The sequence below is a fragment of the Mytilus californianus genome, unplaced genomic scaffold (genome assembly GCF_021869535.1).
Source record: "Mytilus californianus isolate M0D057914Y unplaced genomic scaffold, xbMytCali1.0.p SCAF_8, whole genome shotgun sequence".
NCBI lineage: Eukaryota > Metazoa > Mollusca > Bivalvia > Mytilida > Mytilidae > Mytilus > Mytilus californianus.
Window position 1 is genome coordinate 3,062,745 of NW_026262734.1, and position 21,961 is coordinate 3,084,705.

The following is a 21,961-nucleotide window of genomic DNA, read 5'->3' on the forward strand; positions in this document are numbered from 1 at the left end:
CCTTCTATAGTAAATAGTGCTGAAAGTGGCGTTAAACACTAACAATCAATCAATCAATCTTCAAAGATTTTCCATTTTATCTCGTGTTACCGCACAAGCTGGGATACTTATACATTATTCCTAGCAATACTTGTTATTAGTTTAAAAAGATTTTTCAATATGTAACTCATCCGTTTACTATTCAAGAAACATGAGGAAGCGATTAAGCAGTGCGTGTCTTGTGTTGATCTTTTTTACGTTTTGTAAAGCTTGGAATTTAAAGAAAAACTAAGTTATATTTTGTTAAACATAGTTTGCACTATATAACCTTCACTTATTTGAATCATACATGTACTTCTTTGCTTATTCCGCACTCCCTTATCTAAAACATACTTATTGCGCACTGTGTACAATTTTTTTGTTTTCGATATTCTTTATGGAAACACATGAGTTGTTTAACTTGGTGACATCGCAACTGCATTCATTAATCGAAAACTAAATATTTTTATTTGAATCACCTCAACTAAAAAACAGACGTCCTTGGAAATCTGAACTAAAATAACAAATTTCAGTTCAAAGTTCAGCAAAATGTGTCTCTTATATATTTCACCGGTTGTAACTGTGACCAAAATAAAATCAATATTTAGGATGACATATTTGAAATGCGCGACATATTCCCTTTAAGTATTCATGGTGAAGAAAACACAATATTATGTTTTTTTTTAATTTTTTTGTGCAAGACGAGCATGCTGACATTTTCTGAAAGTGTCCATTATTAGTTACGCATATCTTTAAATTTAGATTGCCGACATACACAAACTACCTGGATATATTTTGTTATAAATAGAATACAATGGTTGTTTCTGTGTGAACAGACGAAAAAAGGTAAATCTGTTTTATATATAAAATGCTTTATTTGATATGCCTTACCACTTTTAAAACGCTGTATTGCACTGCTCAAATAATTGCACAAACGTATAATATATAGTCTATAAATATCAATTAAATACATTATGTGGTGTGGATACAGGTCAGCCATACATTTGAGAAAACACATTTATCAATTTTCGTATTATTAACCTTGACAGATAATATTGTTTATGGAATAAGAGTAAACAAAGAAAAAAAATACTGAGGCGTATACTAATTATAACACTTGTATTGTCTGTTATTGTTGGCAAGAAATGCAAAGTGCGTCGGCCTGGCCTCATGCCAAGTAACAACATGAACAAGTTGAAAATCAATAATTATCATTACTGGTAATTTAAAACAAACAAATCGTAAGATAAAAATTAAGCCTTTGTTTAATTTTTTTTTTTTATCTAATTGTATTTTAACCTACTGTTTGCCATTTTGTATTAATCTTGATGTTTCGGTTCAGGTATATGTTGTAAAAAAACACCTATCCATATTATCAAAATGCAGTACAGGTAAATGAAAATGTCCCTTTTAAGTGTTAATTTCATTTATGATATGTTACACTCAAAGTATGATGTTAAAGGTCGGTTATTTTATCCGTTTATGTATTATTCAATATTCAAACGAGGCCGTCTACGGCAAAGGAGCATAAGTACACGATTTCGATATTGGATTTTTTTACTATTTTCACAGAACTTTCAACTTACTATTTTCAAACCACACACTTAACCCACTCTAGAAAATAAATTACTTTGAATAAGTGAAAAAAAGTCATTCAAATACTCACATTTAGTAAATGAATTGTCAAAATTATTGATCAAAGGTATAAATGTTTAGTAAAGACTACGCCATACTAGTAATTCATTACAATGTACTTAGTAATGCATGAAAATTCTAAGTTCTCAATTTAATTAATTTTAGAATCAATACAAGAAATTGCAAGCAGTGCTTTTAGTAGTTCCAAATAATGATTTCAGTAATTCTAAGTAATATTTTGAGTAATTCCAAGTAATGTTTTAAGTAAAACTTATTATTGTTTTAGTAATTCCAAATAATGTTTCTCGTAATTCTGAGTAATGTGTCTAGTAATTCAAAGTATAAAATACTTCCTGTTTGATAATACTTGCAAGTAATGTTCAAACGTTAACTTTTTAATTTAAACAAGTAATGATACAAGTATTGATAAGCTATAACTGGTAATATTACAAATTATTCCCAAATAAGAACCAAAGTAAAGTGGTGTAGTTCTAGCGGATTGTATTTTCATATTGGTCAATACATGTGTTTATCAACCAAAAGTAATATTGAATGAAGATGCTTTACGTAGATAATACAGTTTCATTGATTTATAAAGATATGTATATATAAAGAAGGTTCCAGCCTCGGTCGGGGGGATGGTGGGGGGGGGGAGGGGGGGGGAGGAGTCGGATTAAAGAATCAGATCTACTCTAACATGGTTAGGTTGATTTTTCTAGGTTATTTATAAATATTCTAAAGCGTGGTAGATCTTAATCGTAAGAAATCCGATTGACAAGGTCACTACATATAGGCAGACATATCTAATTATAAATTCATAGTGATTGTATGCTTCTAAAAATAGATTAGCATCCTGTAATTATACCGAAGAGATGAGAAGATGATCATTTTTGTACACTTAAAATACTTCACGTATTGTGATTATATATCCTTGTTTTTACCAACTCTGAGACAACCCCCATTTTACTATCCACACTAAGAAATAAAAAGGCAACTAACTCGACGCCATCTTGCGTGCTATAAATAAATAATAAAATTGACCTACCTGGATTCCCCATCGATTTTTATGGAAAACGTGCCTTTCTCGCAGTCTGATCTCATACGTCGTTTCTATTTATCAAATTGGTATTGTTCGTAACAATTTTAGTCTTAAAATGAAAAGAATTAAAAAAATAAGCCATGGACCATTTGATCTGATAATGTTTTTTATTTTTTTTTTAGTTTCTTAGTGTAGATATTGGAATAGGGGTTGTCTCAGAGTTGGTAAAATCACTCGAAACTAGGTGAGACATGCGCAGTAGCGATAGATACATGTATAGAAAATTGAATATTTTAATCAACAACAAAAAAATCCAAAAAAAATATCTGTATCATATACCCAAGCGCCTGTGACATTGTTAAGTTGATTTTCAAGGCACTTTATAAATATTATATAGCCTGATATTTCTTATTCGTAAGAACCCGATAGACAAGGTATAATTTAAAGTTGTCAATACATGTAATTAACCGTTTATTTAGATTTTGGATTTTGGGCCCTGTTTTAAATTGGTCCACATTGATGTCCTGAAGGGTTAAAAATTAAACTGTATAAATAAGAAGATGTGGTATGAGTTCCAATGAGACAACTCTCCATCCAAGTCACAATATGTAAAGAGAAAACAATTATAGGTCAAAGTACGGCCTTCAACACGGAGCCTTGGCTCACCCCGAACAGTAAGCTATAAATGGCTCCAAAATTACTATTGTAAAACAATTCAAACAGGAAAACCAACGGTTTAATCCATATAAAAAACGAGAAACGAGAAACACTTATGAACCACATCTGTCAACAAACGACAACCACTGAAAAACAGGTTTCTGACTTGGGACAAGTGCATACAAATGCAGCGGGATTAAACGTTTTAACAGGGGACAACCTGAAACAGTAGAGTAACAATACAAAATAAAAAGACACACTATAAAATATCAATTGAAATGGCTTAAGTCGATCAAAAAGACATATAAACAAACACAAGTAAACATACACTGAACGAATGAGTTTGATCTATGACACAATATAAATACAAAATTAATAAAAAAAAAAGTTGTAGAACAATGTCAAATAGACAGCTCTAACCTGGGACAAAACGACGATAAATAAAATAAAGTACACAAGTACATTTAAATATAATAATTTAGGTTCATTTTCTAGGCGCTTTATATATATCTATACTACTAAAATAACGAGGTCCAATTTGTTAGCCGGCATGCATTAGACAAACATTAAAATGACCAATAAGTTAACTCTGAGCATATCTAAATTTGCGAGCTCGGTAAACAACACCACCGTAAATATCAGGATGTGCCATCCCGTTTGAAATTTTTTTTTTCTAGGGACAGCCAAACCTCCAAACAAATATTTATATCTATGGCATAATTTAAGTTTTAACTGTTTTGTGGTAACAAGATCCTTGACTTAAAAATTTACCAGAAATACATAGAGTACGCTCCTTGAAATCCAACTCGCCACTCCACCACGGGAATAGCAAACGAGTTGCGTTAGATGGTGTCAAAGAAACACAGCGTAGTAAATACACAACCTGTCTTGTAAAACAGGCATACTAATTCAAACAAATCATTCTCTGTAACTGATATTATTAATTTGATTTCTTGATTGAGAACATATGTGTTGCGTCTGGAGGACAGGGTTTTCAGCAAAAAATCGGCATTCCCATGGCAACAAGTTGTGTTCCCCTTCGACTTGTTCCTTTATTCAAACGAGGATTACTTAATACAGGAGCGTCTTTGGAAGAATAAAAAGTAGCTAGCATTATCTTTTAACTTCACTTTCAACTACATAGTTGAAGTCCCCTAACTATACAATTTCGAGTTTGGTGACTATGTTGATCGCATCTATCCAACCGAACTTGAAATAAAGGAAACAACAGATACCATGGATACAGTAAAAAAAAAAACATATCTTGACTGACATCTAGAACAACAGTTGTAGGTTGAATAACTTTACGACAACAAAGATGATTTCAGCTTCGAAATTGTGAATTTTTCATTTCTACATAGCAACATTCCAGCAGCGCCTGCATGTGGACTTTATATCTCCAAGTTGATAAGATATTCCGGAGACTGCATTCCCTATCATGATTTTCGTGATAGAGGGTTGCTGCCAACATCGAAGCTATTAAACAAAGATTTCCGAGTGGTGATGTTGACATTTTACGGATGCCATCACCAGTTGGTTGACCGTTATATTATAACACAGACGACGACGGATATGTTCAAAATGTCATTATCACAATCCCATCCTCTTTTCAACGAAATTGACTGATCAAATTAGACGTATCATTGGGTTTTAGTTTGCATGAGCAACACGACGGGTGCTACTAGTAGCACAGGATCTGCTTATCCTTCCGGAGCACTCACTTTTTTTTGGTTCGGTTTGTGCTGCGCAGTCTCAATTTTGTTATATATTGTGTTTTGTAAACTGTTGTTTATAATTTGCTTTTTTGTTTCTTACCAAGACGTTATCGGTTTATTTCAACATTTGAGTTTGAATGTCCCTTTGGTATCTTGCACATCTTTTTGGTCCTTTTTTGAGCGCCCAACCCTCCCGTTAGCCTGGGACAGTGGTGTAACAGCACACCATAAGAACAAGCTAAAGTTTATTTGTGTTTTGGGAATATTATAACAGCTTCAACAAAGATGTACAGTTATGAAGAAAAAACATACAGTTTCCACGTATATGTAGACCTATTAACTATAAATTAAACAAACACCATTTGTAAAGGCTTACTATTCGGTTTTTTTAAAGTTATTTCCCTTCGGCATTTTTATATACATTTCAGACTAGAAAGAAGTAAAAGATACCAAACGGACATTCAAGACAAAATTATTCGACCCGCAGAACAACAAAATAACAAACAACAGTCTACAAAACTCTATATAGAAAACTTAATTATTAGAAACGCGAACACCTCAACAACAGAGATGATCTCGTGTGCTTCAGATCGGTATGCTGAGTCTACCCTACGTGTAAATTCCGTTGTGTTGCTCAAGTTAAGTAAACATTCTGGCGAAAATAGTTTACAGATATTCAAATCTCGTTTATCGATACGAAAGTGACAAGTTACGGTAACAACCCAAACCGGATGGAATCGCATGCACTCCAGAAGGAGCGTCAGGGGATGTGTTACAATGATATTTCATAACGGCCGGCCAACCTTCCACAAAACCTTTAACTTTTACCACTGGGAACCCTCGGTTTAAAAGCTTTCATATAAGCAACAAATAGCTATCAAGAAAAATATGATAAGAAAGTTTTCATTTGGGAAGTTGAAATCATCTCTTTTGTCGCTTTCTTTTCAACCGACTTCACTGTCAATCTTTAGATGTAAATAAAGACTTCCTTGATTTTAGTAATTTTCGTTTTGTCTGCGTAGATGTGTTGATAAATGAATATTGAAATTTCTATGGTATAATTGTTTGACGAGGCGAACTTAAATAGTAAAGATTGAATGGTTAAACTAATTCGAATGAAATTTGAAGTTTTGTTAACTTCTGATAGAGTGTTGCAAATACGTTTGTTAAAGTTTCATTTCGTTTCACCGACAAATACGGTTTAGTAAAGGTAACAGCTTTAGTTGATAATGAAAATGTTTTTTTGTAAATGTGAAAAGACTTCATAGGTTTTCAAAATTAATTAAGTAATATGGTATATTTGTTTTAACAGGGGGAATTATCAGAAATCGGCAGAAAGGACAAACCAGCCAATAGTACCCCAAAAGGACGTTCTTGGTGAGTTTGATATAAAGTCAAATTTAAAAGTAAGTGACACAAAGTAGCACATGTTCTAGACCTTTGATACCGGAATTCGTAAATAAAATTGATTTACACATATACATCTTTTGCATTTTGAAAGAAGTCAATCGGTGATATCACTAAGTGTAATACCACCATTGTTTTTCTCCTATTAGTCTTTCTTAAATTTACACTTTTCAAAAAATTAAGCAGAATTAATATTTGTTTCAAATAAAGAAATACTTGGCATGAGTAAAGTTTTATCATGTCCTGTGTACTTTTATAGATAAAAGATGGTGCTTTGAAACACCCAAAATATGACTCAGAAATTTTTAACTGCAATGAAATGTAGGATTAATTTCCTACAACTGTCAAATTCAAGGGAATATTTTTTCGACCCTTTTCCGTATGCAACCGGATATGACGTACTGTGATTTGGTGGTATAACACCTAAAGACGACTTTTTTTGTTGAATTAACTGAGTGAGTTTTTTCCTTTGTAATACTGGTTATTTCAAGCATTACTGTCAAGTTTGTCATAATCAGTTCAGTAGTTTGAGAAAAATCTAATATAATGTAAGACGACATCTTCAGCGATTCGAGGAAAATTTCTTCGAAAAATCCAAACCGAGCAGCAACATGATAAAATATAGTGTGGACAAATAAATGGCCAAATATTTATCTCATCTGCCTACAAACAGTTGAATATGATACAAAAGGTGATTCTTGGATGATAAATAGCATTAATGGACCTCTTTGTCTTCATTATAAGGTCCCTTTTGGTCCATTTATACCTCTCATTTCTTAAAAATTTCAACTTTTTAGGCCAATAAATCAAAATTTTGGGGTAACTTTCACACATCTATGCAAGAAATGTGATAATAAATGAGTAAGTAGTCAAGCTTAATGAACTATCCGTATAAAAGGTGACTGACTCCATGGAGGTTTCAATAAGTCCTTACGTAAAACTTTAATTCACGCCGCGCTCCAGAGAGGGACAATAACTGCTTCCCTTTTAGTGAAAAATTTGTTGTTACTGCTTCAAAAATAATTTCATTTACTTATAACTGTATATTTATTAAAGTATTACTGCGGAAATGGTTTTCTATTATAGTAAAATATAAGAAATAAGGAGAAAAAGTCAGAAAAAGCTCCCCAAAACATGTATGGCTTGCTCTGTCTACTAATATTCATGGTATAGTCCTATTTCAAGACAATTTTCTCTTAAAATGTGGTTTTGAGACTCAATCCACTCAGAATATTTCATTTTTGCAATATTTCACTGAAATAGCATGAAATTGTAACAAATGAGAGTACATACAAGGTCAAAGGTGCATGTGCAGCTTTCCATAATAGGTGTAATACCACCATTGGTTTTCCTCTATTAGTCTTTTCAAAAAATTGTGCAGAATTTATCTTTGTTTCCAATAAAGAAATACTTGGCATGAGTAAAGTTTTATCCTGTCCAGTACTACAGACAAAATTTCATATAACATTTCATTGCATATAAGATAATAACCATCATTGGAAGTTAAGCAATCAAATGTCCACTCCTTTATATCCTGTTTACAAGCTTTAGTAACCATGTAACCGTAACCTCAAAATATTCTATGGAAGCACCTAATAAAAAAAGAATGATGCTGTGAAACACCCAATATATATGTTTGTGACTCATAACTTTTTTACTGCAATGAAATGTAGGATTAATTTCCTACAACTGTCAAATTCAAGGGAATATTTTTTCTCGTATGCAACCGGATGTGACGTACTATGATTTGGTGGTATTACACCACTATCGAGCAAATGTGACGGGATTGTTGTTACGACAGGTGAACTATATCCATTGTTGTCTGTAACACAGCCACTTATAAATAAAAATTTAGTTTTCAGCGATTAATGTGATCAAAACACTTTTGAACAGTCTTACAGTATCAGCAGTATGTCTTGATAAGAGGTTTATTTCTTGGGGGGGGGGGGGTACTTTTAGACTACTTGCTTGCAGTCAATCTAATACTGTTCAGTACCTTTTCAAACAATTAGCAATAGCAAATAACAGTCGCGATTCGTCGTTAATAGTTTTTTACCAAAATTTTGTAAGCATGTCTTCGACTTATGAATTTGAATATCCTTTCTTGTATTTTGAAACTCTTTACAAATTGTCGTCACTTTTATGCTTGCACAACATAATGCTTTTCAGACTGTTTGTGTCCTCTCTCCGTGTACTGGGAAATATAAGCAAAAGGTACCTTACTGATGTTTAAATTTAATAAATCGATTAAGAAGACAAATAAAAGTAACAAACATAATCCGAGGGAATCGAATGAACTTGAAAAGGAGTTATATCCGTAACCAGTCCGTCGACAGGGTAAGTGTCGCATGCTCTGTGTTCAACACCGGCTTGCGAATCCAACATCGGTCGAAATGTCACAATTGGAAATAGGACAAAATCGGTCGAATAACAGATCAGACGACTATTTTGATAACTAGAGATCTCAGATTTGAACCAATAGCTAATTGAGATACAAACATATCATATCGAGCAACCAATTCGTTATGTGGACCGTTAAATTTACGTAATGTCGGTGATAGTGGTTTTTCTGCATAATAATTTGGATCAGTTTAGTGTTAGGGGAATAACCCTGTTAATGACAGCCGTATAGTTTGATCAAACATTAAAATTTTATTAAATGTATCAATTGAGATATGTAAACGCCATACGATGGAGCAGAGGTATGTTACTGCTATGAATTGAAAGCTTACTATTTAAAAAGTCAATCATAATTTGTGTCATGGATTCCAATTTGAAGTCATCACGCTGTGTCAATATTGAGGGAAATATCAACACACGAAGCATACCTTCAAAATAGGGAGATCATCGATGTATCTCAGAGTGAAATCAAAAAACCTCGGAAGATGATTTTTATGTCTGTCTTGGAAAGGCTTTCAATGAATTCTTCTTTAAATGAGAACAAAAAAAAGTCGGCCACAATAAATACCGACTGTCTGTTTTAATACCGACCAAACAAACTTAAAAAATATGTTGATGAAAAATTCAAGCGATTTGATTACGTCGTTCTCGGTGTACTTGCTGTACCGAGAGTATTTTCTTCCAGTTGATTGGATGAGTAAGTCGAAATTTGGGACCCGCAGCTAACAAAAATGTCACATCCGGTATCATATGATAGCTTCTCTGGTGTTTATATTGAAAAAAGAGAAATAATTTGCTAGTTCCAGTTTGAGTTAGGTCGTCTCTGTTTTTAAATTATAGGTTTGTGTACTTCGATTTATAAAAAAAAACACATAGGTTCTATGTTTTTCTTCATGAAAGAAGCGAAAAAACTATTATTGATTTACTCAACAACATTTCCGGTCGATATGTTTCAAGGTCATATGTCACCAAACAAGACCACATAAGTTAAATATGTACCAGATTGAAGTCATAAGCAATTGACATGAAATTTAAATGTAACATATCTAAATCGCAATTAAAAAAATATTGTGCACTTGTTGTTTTTATATCTATCTTAAAAAGTTTCAGAGGAGATACAGGCACTAGGAAAGTCTAAATCAAAGAACATGATCGAAATCTGACCTTGAAATAATTTTCGTTTTGGCGGATCCAAGGATTTAAAATCAAAATTCCTTAGCTTTCTATCACTTACGGTTCATGATTTACATTTTTGTTTAGCTAGATAACTCTAACAAAATAAAGCTCGGTTAAACAGGGTAAGTTACAAAAGCGCAATAACTGTCCGATATCATATGTCAAATATTGAAAACAAAACATTGTCCAAGAATAAACAGTGGAAGCAGAAGAAAAAAGTAATCGGAACAAATCTGAAAGGCTTTCCCACGAAAATGGAAGTACCAAATAATAATAAAAAAGGCCTTCTTACGTAAAGTTGAAAAAAGCTAATATTATTATTCAGAACAAAATAAAAAGAAAGGTGGGAAGACCTAATAGAAACAGACTATTCACAGAAAACAAATAAAGGTCTTCCAACCTCAATGCAAATATTGGATGCTAAACTATGAGGTTGTAAATCAATTTCTATGTCAGATCCGTTGATATAAGTATCGTGGCCTATCGTGCTGTACGCTGTAAGGATATCTTTGTCTTATGCGCTTAACGTAGTTATTCATAACCGAACATTTAGCATCAATATTCTTATTTTCTATAGAATAACTCCCACGTACTTTAAAATTGGGGAGGGGTATAATATTTAATCCTGATTCTGAATTTTATCTAAAAAAGTTGTATTGCCAGACAAAAGAAAAAAAAGAAAACAATTATTGTGAGTAGCTCGTTTGAAAAAAATGTTGAAAAATTAATCTGCTTTTCCTCGATAAAAATGTCATGAAAACAAAAACAAAAAAACTTGGCATTCGACTTTCATAAACAAAGTTGATACAATAAATTACTTACAAAGTGACATGCATTTTTCATACACCGTAACAATTCATGTATATCTTGCTTCGTGCAGTTACAGTAATATTTCTATTCATACTGGAAAATGATTTATATCTAGATTAATTAGTGATTTTTATTACAAATTATAAATGAGCCGTAGGGCGTATTAAAACCTGAACGCACCAGAAAAGAATACCCCACCTTATTGCGGTCGGTAAAATAGGATGGAAATACTGAAAATCTTTTCAGAAAATAATATTTGATGGGTTATAGAACTACTAATTTGGGTCCGGACGGAAAGAACATACAAGAAAGTAGTACATATTATAAACAAAATAATTCCTACGCATAGCTGTAACTTTGTCAATAGGTGAAATATTTGGGTAGTTTTTGGTATCAAATGAAAGCTTGGGGACTTGGGGTAACTGTAGAACCCTTTTTGAAAAATAAAAAAGTTTATAACATTATAATAGAAGGACACATTTGCCCTGTTGTTCAGATCAGAAGTACCTATTTTTGTACTATTACACTTCCGGGAACCAGTACGCTTTAATATGCAATTAAAGGTATGTTGAATTTTTCAGCACAAGCCAGGATAAGGTATAGTTTGACATGAAATGACTGCCACTTTATTTGAACTTAAGACAAAGTAGCCATTGATGCTTGCAATTGCAGAATTTATCATAGAAAGCAATGGGGCTATGAATTAGTTGTTGTATACCTATTTCTGAAAAGCATGTGAAATTCAAATTTTAGAAATCATACCCATTACAATGACAATTGGTCACATTTGTTGTTAGAAACCATGTTACATTATTTTTTTTTACCTAACAATTATGTTAGTGTCAAATTACAGCCCTCAAATTGCTACAATAGGGTATTTCAGCCTTTTTTGGTCATTTAGCATGCATACAAAATTTTTGCATTATCTAAGACTGAAACCATTGAAACATGTATATTATGACTGGTTTATAGTATAACTATATCTTTTGGTCAAATTATCTAGTGATTCTTCATGTTTCATTGGGTTTCATAGTGTATCATTTATTTCAAAGGAAATTGATGTATACTTATATAGGAATTCCAAAATCTCACTTGAAATGCAATTTATAATTAGTTTAGCAAGTTGTCTAGCTTGGAGATAAATAAATTGCTATTTTTGATCCATGTTTTCACATAAAAGTATGTTTTTATCAGATCTCTCTCCCTTTTCAACATGTAGAAAAAGGGGGGGGGCAAAATTATTAATTATATTTTTTGTTTGGACCACTATATTTATATTCAAAGAACAATCTCTGATAAAAATACATATAGGTAAGAACATTATTATTTGAGTAGATATTAACAAATAAGAACTTGTAAAAATTGAAAAAGTCTCATATTTGTCATTATTAGTATCCATATGGAGTTTGCTTTGAATAACGCATATGTTACTACTAGTCCAATTTGAGCTTGAATTCAGTGATACAGTGTTTTGACAAAATCTGTATGTGTTTTTCTATGCTATAAATAGATCATAGAAGGATATTAATTAAAGCAGAAGTCAGTATAACACGTTTGGTGCTGTTTTAGGTATAGAACTACTAATTGGGGCTTGGACGAAATGAACATACAAGAAAGTAGTACATATTATAAACAAAATAGTTCCTACGCATAGCTGTATCTTTGTCAATAGGTGTAATATTTGGGAAGTTTTGGTATCAAATGAAAGCTTTGGGACTTGGGACCACTGTAGAACCCTTGTTGAAAGTTTCTTTTGAATAATAAAAAAAGTATATAAAATTATAATAGGAAGGCTTTCGGAACCAGTCCTAATATGCAATTCAAGGTATATTGAATTTTTCAGTAAGAGTCAGGATAAGGTATAGTTTTGACATGAAAAGACTGCCACTTTATTTGAACTTAAAACATAGTAGCTATTAATGCATGAAATTGCAGAATTTATCATAGAGAGCAATGGGGCTATGATTTAGTGGTTTTATACCTTGACGGTAAATAAGTCAAATAATGCATATTTTAAGGTTTTTCTTTTTACCAATCCTGATACCCCTCAGTGGGTTATACTTCAAGAAAAACCTTAAAATATGCATTATCTTTAATAGAAATTTACCTGTGATAATATAAACGTCACAACCAATACGTCGCTTTTTGTGACGTTGATCCATTCATGTGAGACACAGTTTATATTTCGTTTGTGGTGTCCTAGTGTGCTGTCGTATATTCATGGGAGGTGTCCGTTGTTATTCTGCGGTTTACATGCTATAATATATTATTATATTATGTATTTATGTATTTCTCTTTGCTGAGTGTTCTTGCGTTTGATTGTACTGTATTCATGTCACTTAATGTTGTCATATAAGCGGTATGTCCTCTGATAGTTGAAGTATTTCTCTCGATTTTAGTTTGTTTCCCGGATTTGTTTTGCTTAATCGAATTATGGCTATTGCACAGCGGTATACTACCTTTGCCTTTATTACTCATAATAATCGGAAAATTATCAATTGACCTTGTGTCAACATTCTGCAATACAATAGACTATTTATTTTCATAGCGTATTGGAACATTTGTTACCCCTGATAATTGTGTGTCTATTATTCTATTTTTCATAACACATATTAAAGGTATATACAATAAAGACTGTAAAGGTTTGATGAAATCTAGCACTGAGAACGTTTGATGATGGAAAATGAAAAGAACTCTTTGGAAAACGGTCATAGTTCATTTCATGATAGTTATCTCATTTAGGAAGTTTTAAAAGCCTAAACAAGACAAACTGTAAAAGAATCAAACAAGAAAAGCAACAGCTTGATTTGTGGTAAAACGATTAAAAAAAACATATGACAAAAATCAACTAACGACAACCACGTATTTTACAGGATAAGATAGAATGCAGTGAACTGACAACGCCATGGATGTAAACGAAAATTGACGAAAAGATAAACAATACTAAAACACAATATAGAATACTAAAGATTGAGAAACTCAAACCCACCAAAAATCAGGGGTGGTATCAGGTGCTCCGAAAGTGTAAGCAGATGCTGCCCATGAACATACAACCCCGGTGATAAGTCTTATTCGGCAAGTCACATTCGATTTAAAGAGTGAAACAAATATTCCAGAACAGTCAACCAACTCGTGATGGCGTCATTAAAACTTCGGAAAGAACAATTTTAACTCAACCACTTAGAACTCTTGGTTTGATAGCCTCCTTGAAAACAGCTATCGATGTATTCTGCGCTGCTGGAATGTTGATACATGGAACGCTTAAAATTATGTAGCTGACGTCATTCATTTTGTTGTAAAGTGTTTTTCTCAAAAGATCCTCAATGTCAATAACTACATGTCAGTCAAGATCTAGTCATTACATAATTATCTTCACTACTATTTGTTTTAAACTTTAGGGAAGGCATGGCTATTCCAATAGAGAATAATAATGGCATCCGAATTATAAGTGTTGGACAAACAGGCAGAGGGAAAAGTGAAATGTGTAAAGCAATATTAGGCATTCGGAAATTAAACAACGATTGCTCAATACCTGGTATGGATGCATGCAAGCATCATTCACGATTACAAAATGCAAATCGATACGGGACGGCCATTACCATAGTAGATACTCCTGGAATTAGAGACATGGCAGATGTATCAGAGACAAGTAAAAAGATTAAAACAGAGCTAAAGTTGTGTCAACAGCATGTTGCAGTTTTCTACACAGTATATAAAACAATGACTGAAATCGACAAAATTTGTGTGGAACGAATTAGGCGAAACATGGATTGTATTACACGCAGAAAAATGTTTCTTGTGTTGACTGACTTCATAGACATCAACGATGATGAAAACAGCAGATACACTAAGTCAAAAGTAGCCGTTCTTCGGTTAAACAGCAAGCTTCAAGATAACGAAGATGCTGAACTCCAAATTAAAACCATAATAAGGAAGATACAAATTCGAGAAAATTTGATGAAAAGGTACTCTGCAGTAGTCGTCGTGTAAGTAAACATTCCGTTAACAATTAAAACCATCATTTTTTTTCGGAACGCATTGCATAAGATTAATATAGATATTAATAATTTTATATTTAAATTTGTGTACTGATTGGGTCACTGTCAGTTCAAAGGAACAAGATGAGTTTCGAATGATGATGCGTTAAGTTAAAAAAACTTTTACATATTTTCTTTCAAATGCATGTCATAAATGAATGATAAGTATTACATAAGAATAACTCGAAAAGTCCCTAATCAAACATTCAAAAGGCAAAATCAAAAGCTCAAACACATCAAACGAATGGATAATAATTGTCATATTCCTGACTTGGTACAGGCATTTTCTTTTGTGAAAGTGGTGGATTTATACTATACAAACAATTGATTCTTATTCAGTAGAATTTAAAAACATGATGTGCTGTACAGGTGTAGTAGGAACAGCTTACCCTTTCCGATGCACTTGAATCAATATTAGATTTTTGGTAGAGTTGATGTTGCACATCCTTTTATCTATGTAGTGTTCTACAGGCTGTTGCTTTTCCTTTCGCCGTTTTTGTTTTACATTTGCTAGGGTTTTTGTCTGTCTCTATAGGACTTATGAGTTTTGATTTATTTCGGAATTTTCCATCTTCTCCATATACGTCTCTTCATAACCAGAGAGCTATTTGTGTTGAGATAAAAACCATCTCATTGTCTCTGTGTGCATTCAACGAAATTAGGGTGGTCTTATTGTGAAATCAAAGCCTTTGATCGGATATGGCATAACGGACTTTACTGAAAATTGAATTTCTGGATATTATAAATTGGATTAAAAGGACTCAACAAGTGGTTGGAGCATTTCAACATCGAAACAGATAAATGCAGATGTCTCGCAGAGCTAAATTTTAGGTCCGCTACTTTTTCTAATCTTTATGTAAAACATGATAACTGCTATTAAACAACTATCAAACTATTTGCAGACGACAAAAGTATTTATTTACCAACAGAAACGCCTAGAATTGCTGCTGAAATGCCGAATACATTCAGTGGATTGTAATATTTGATTTACCGAAAATCAAAATCAAAGATGATTTCAAGAAAATCCATAAAACCTAGTCATCTAATCTTAAAAATGAATGGCAATGATCTTCAAGAAGTTGGTAAACATAATTATTTAGGGATTTTTTTTCTAAATAATGGGTTGTGGAATAATCACATTGAATATATAGCTAAACGAGCATACACTATGATGAATATCCTTTGGAAGATGTGTTTTATCCTCAACAGGTCCACTAAAGACAAAAATGTATTTGTCATTTATTCGACCAATTCTTTAATAGAGGGATCTCCTAACCAAACACAATATTTGATAAATAAAGTGAAAAAATATTCAAATTTAGGCAACAGCAAAAAGGTTGGGAATCACTTTTATAAAGAGGGGGAAAACACAAACCCTCTATGTTTTATAAAATGGTATATACAAATTATTTGCAATAAATGGCACTGAATCAAAAAGAAAATTTATATAACCATTTCTTTTTTCAGACTCACAATACTTCGGATCTGATCCCTACTCCTATTTCCTTCCTTTGAAATTTTGGAATAAGTATTGCAATGTATAGCAAGAAAAGTCCAACTCTATTTTTAGAATATAACACACAACGTAAACTCATTCGCGTTTTTTTTTTAATCATCCGTATGTAATCCAATAATAGTACTTCCGGTTAGTGCTTCGAATACGGTATATCATTAAGCCATTATTAAATCTGTTTCACTAATTAGCATCTGGTGATTAGATATTCCTCTTCAGTTTGCTTATCTGATACTGGGTCATAGTACAATGAGAGTCATGATCAATTACTGGCTGAAAAAATAATGAAATAATATCAGAAGAAACGGAAAGACGCTGTAGTGTTCATATTTAAATGATTACTTACAAATATTATAAGTTTATATATTGGTTGTTTGATGATACAAATGTCAAAATATTGACAAAGTTATGTACAATGTGTATAACATTATTAATGTAGACTGTCTGTGCATGTTGTAAACAAATGTTGTGTATATAATGTATTAGAAAACTTTACATTTTCAATTTGATATTTATGGCAAACAATGGATGTACCAATACATATACATGTATGTCCATTGTCAGGGTCTTTGTACAAAAGATGAAAGACAAAGGCTTCATATATGAATGAAGTATCAACATTGTAACATTTGTTTTGTACGAGAAAGTCTTTTCACTTTTGATTTAGAGACAGATTTATAAAGAATTCAGTACATAAAAACAGTTTATGGGTGGTCATAGTTGGGAGAGATATAAATGATACGCTATCGTATATTAGCAGCAAAAAATACAGCACAAATCAATTAAAACAACAACCGTTCAACAGTTTCAAAAAGTCATTCAAAACACATAAGTTGTTAGAGATTTGAAGAGATCAACAATGTAGCAATATACAAAATAAATTAAAAGAAGCTACTCGCATAGATAATCTTCTTATTTGCTCAGAAATAAGGTCACATAATATTCAGTAGATATCATACCCGCAATTATATCGCACCAAGGTCATCAATGTATATCACTGAAGTTAAACAGATCAAAAACAGAAGGCATTTGGTTGAGAAACATAAACACTGCAAATATAAATGTAAAAACACCAAAATGGAATGACTAGCAGACTAGTGAAATGTGTTTTTGTTTTGGTTTAAGTGAAAATTGTGTCAAAACCTCAATGCTGAAATAAAAAATGAAAAAAATCGGAGAAGATTATAAAACAATTGGAAGAAAAAAAATCATCTCAGCGTTTAATAAGAATTATCATAACATAGAAAAACTAGCGAATGTAGACACTAAGAACATTTATAACATATTAATTCAGAATGAGATTGAAATACCTGTTGGTGTTAACCGAATAAAAACAAGGTTAGACATTGAGTACATTAAAAGTTCAAAGTGTAATATATCAAAATTTGTTAATCATTTTTTGAAAGAAAACAAGTTGTAAATTGTTACACTTTATTAAAACTTGTAAAACTTAATTTAAAGAGTGGAATATTTGCAATACTTTAAGCTGTCATTATTGCAATACTTTAAGCTGTCATTATTGCAATACTTTAAGCTGTCATTATTGCAATACCACTGAGGATTATGATCAATTTTTTCGGAGATGTTATTTTTTTGGTGACATATATATGTTTATTACATTTGATGATAATGATATAATTAAGTTGTAATTGTGACTAATGTTATTTGAATATAATGAAGACTACCAGAAAATCACCTTGGATTTCTGGTATTAACAAACAGGGACTCCTCACTGGAATTCTCGACTAGTGAAGAACATTGTGGACAGCAGAATTGCAATTTTTTGTTTACAAAAATAAAATTGTGTTGTTTTTAAATGTACTTATTTTTCTCTTCTTATGTTGTAATTTCGTGATTTTCCTTATTTTATTACTTTCTTACTGTTCTTTCGTTGTAATGTAATTATCTATGTATTCCAGTTCCATATGATAGTTTCATTGCATGCTATGTTTATGAATACATATAAGAAGATGTGGTATGAGTGCCAATGAGACAACTCTCCATCCAAGTCACAACTTGTTAAAGTAAACCATTATAGGTCAAAGTGCGGTCTTCAAGACGGAGCCTTGGCTCACACCGAACAGCAAGCTCACACCGAAACAGAAGCCTTGGCTCACACCGAAACAGAAGTTTGAAATTCAAAGCTAAGAAACGGATGCATATAAGCTACGTACAGCTAGTGTCCGAATCCTGTTGTTAAAGCGTATTTTTCTATGATTACACCCTTTAAATGATGACGAATAAATATGTTTACACTAAATTCTGTGGAAACATTGGTATTATAATTGAACACTTTTATCGACTTATTCTTAGTATGAACCATTTTTTGATGATCTGTTTTTTTTTTTTTTTTTTGGTTTACTCTTAGACTTTTTGTGTAATTGTCTCATTATGTTTTTTTTAATATGCTGAACAACTTCTGCATGAACAGCAACACGTACCTTGATTCAATGTACTGATATCTTAAATTTAAAATCCTGTGGGTTAAAAGTTTAGATCAATGTTTTGAGAATAGCAAGTCTATTTTGAAGAGAAAATTATGTTTCATGATTGAGAAAAATTAAGTAGGTTCAATGCGTTTCATATCAGTTTGTTCTTGGGTGTTTTTGTGTTTCAAAAGTAATTTAACAAGTGTTATCTCAGTTACAAGTATTCATAAAGAATAAAAATAAAATTAAATCTTAATGCTTTGCAAATTACAGACGAAATTAAAATTTGGGACATGCCCTTGACTTTTGACCTTATGAACTTTGTCAAGGTCATTGGTCCACGATGTCATAACAAAAGACCCCATAAGTCTAGGACCTTTGGTTCATGAGTTAAAGCTTATTTTGTCTTTTCTAAAACAGTTAACAGGGGTTATGCCCCTTACGGATAGGTCAAATCTCTTCGGTCATAATGTAAAAAAGTTGCGCCTTTATGTCCCAATTATTTTTCACTATTTACTCTTTTTGTTAGTATAATCGTTTTTGAGATATCCAATAAAAAGTTGTAAGGTCAAAGGTCAAGGTCAACCTTAAAAAGCTTGAAAACACACTAAAAATCCTTTATATAAGGTTAAAAACACTTTAATTCGCTTTCTGGGACATGACCTTGACCTTTGACCTTGTGACCTTTCTCAAGGTCATTGGTCCCTTATGTCATTGCTGTTGACCCCATGGGGCTAAGACCTTTGGTTATATACTAAAATCTAATTTTGTCTTTTCAGAAACCAAAAACAGGGGTTATGCCCCTTACAGAAAGGTCAAATCTCTTTGGTCAAATGTAAAAAAGTTGCGCCTTAATGACCCAAACATTTTCCACTATTCAAAACTTCTGTAAGTATAATGGTTTTTGAGATGATCCCATAACAAGGTGTAAGGTCAAAGGTCAAGGTCAACATACAAATTTGACCTTGAGGCATTTTGAAAGTCACTTGAATTGATGATCATTGGTGAAGATCCTAGGTGGCTACGACTTACGGTTTTTGAGTTTTGATGGCCAACCGACACCGGTTAATTTTCAAAGGGGCATAACCCTACCAATGAGTCGTTGAATCTTTTCGATCCAAATGTAACGAAGAACCGGGGTCTGGTCCTGAACAAATTTCACCCTTTGCTTTGATATATTTTGATAGGTCAACATACAGTAGCTCTAATATTCGTTTCAAAGATTTTTGTACACTTACACGAACAATCGTGTAATCTATGTTACCTGTGGTCCCTTAAAAGTCATAATCAAACACTCAATAAGTCTATGTGTGACGCGTAAACTTAGGCGTTGAAAGTACTATTTCAATTTCGATCGGCACAATCTTTACTTGTAACATTTTGTCTTCCCGTATATCTACTTTTCTCTGTGTCTGTATTTGTATTAGATAATCATTATTAAAGGGGTGTTAGTTACGAAATATGTAAAAACATAAAATATGATTTTTTTTTTCAATCATTAATGAAAATGGAATATTGAAATAATAATTCGCTTTTAGCAGCCAGTTAGTTTCAGTTTGTCAGAATAGGCAAGGAAACATCGCTTCTGATTATTATTAAATCCGTATTCATGTGAACTTCATTTGAAACCTTACCTTAATAGATGACGTCTAGACTAAAATACACACGCATAGCTGATAAATACTATCGAGTTGCTCATAAATTGTGTATTTTAGACTTTTTTAATTTTGAATATACGTTTTATAAAAAAGAAGATGTGGAATGATTGCCAATGAGACAACTCTCTACCAGAGGCCTGTCTTTTTCATAAAAATTCAAATACTTTATATAGGTTCCAATCATAATTTCTCACTAAAGCATTTGACATAAGTTTCAGGTTTTTAGTGGAATAAAGTGGTGGTTCTGGTGTTCTGTTGTTGTGTTTGTGCGTATGTGTATTTTGTATGTGTTCGTGTTAGGGGGTTCACAGCATACATGCATTTGTCTTTTAGGAATCAAGTAATTCAACTATATTAAGGCAATTTGTCTGCTTCATTTGAATTCTGACATAATTATATACCCCATATTAAAACAATAAATGCTTTTACAAGCAGCAGGAGCAATGCTGTTGTAGGTTAGATGGTGCAGACAACAAATTAAAACAGATGACAACAGAATGACTACAGTTGTCAAATAACACGTGTGCTGTTCATCTGATTAATTTATTTCAAATTATAAATTGACAGAAAACTTTATATATAATAAATTACGATAATGCGGCTTTCAAAAGTTGAGGCAATTGCACTATCTGCGCTTGCACAATAGGTTGCCTTAATAAACAAAGTATTGTGTTGATAAGGGTTTTTAAAGACATTGACTGCCCAAGTGGGCCTTATACGGTCGGTGAGTTTCTTACTTGAATGTAGCTAAATGATACTGAAAAATTATGACAGGTTATTGATATTGGTATATAATGCTTTAAAATGTTTCAAAACAAATTGAACATTAGAAAGTTAGAATCACCACGTTGTCATAATTTATAGTAATAGTTCGTACATGTTCATCTGCGTCAATGTTTATGAAGGTTGCAATTCTGTAAATATAGACAATGCAATTTCCAATAGGAACTCCCTTTATGGCTACAACTGTATCACTTTTACTATAAAAAAATATAGCCTAGAATGAAAAGCTCATATAAACTACTTTTTTTTTCAAAGGTTCAAATATATTACTGTGCGTAATATTTTAAACGTTAATATGCTTCACACTTCTAAGAGTTTAAACTTATATTAAAATTATGTACTTCCCTTCCCTTCACTTTGGATCTTCCACAGATTTCAATTTGACCGCTATGCTTTGTGAATTTATACTGGTAACATTCCCAAGTTATGTCTCTACGAAATGAAACATAGATATCATATCTGGAAACCAACAGGTAAACAAAAATATCTATGAATATTATATATCTCCCCAAAAAGGCGTGGTTTGTAAAACATCTGTATTTACAAAGTGCAACCTCTAATGTAAAGACATGAATCAGACCACCTTGCTTAATTAGCAAACTTTCACAAAGCATTCACTGAAATATGGTCTATTGGTTGGGTAATAAGGCAGTATCAGTATATCTTGAAACATCACAAAAAAGT

The 21,961-nt window shown here is 32.3% G+C and overlaps 1 protein-coding gene across 2 annotated transcripts in view; it reads left to right on the forward strand.

Annotated features, from left to right (window-relative positions):
* Window positions 1–772: 772 nt before the first annotated feature.
* LOC127712266 (uncharacterized) overlaps window positions 773–21,961 on the forward strand; it is a 42,342-nt gene continuing 21,153 nt past the window's right edge. For both annotated transcript variants that reach the window (XM_052218632.1, XM_052218633.1), the window contains exons 1-3: window positions 773–864; window positions 6,377–6,441; window positions 14,256–14,843. In XM_052218632.1, the coding sequence (XP_052074592.1) occupies window positions 14,263–14,843 (581 nt within the window). In that variant the 5' untranslated portion in view covers window positions 773–864; window positions 6,377–6,441; window positions 14,256–14,262. The remainder of the gene's footprint in view (window positions 865–6,376; window positions 6,442–14,255; window positions 14,844–21,961) is intronic.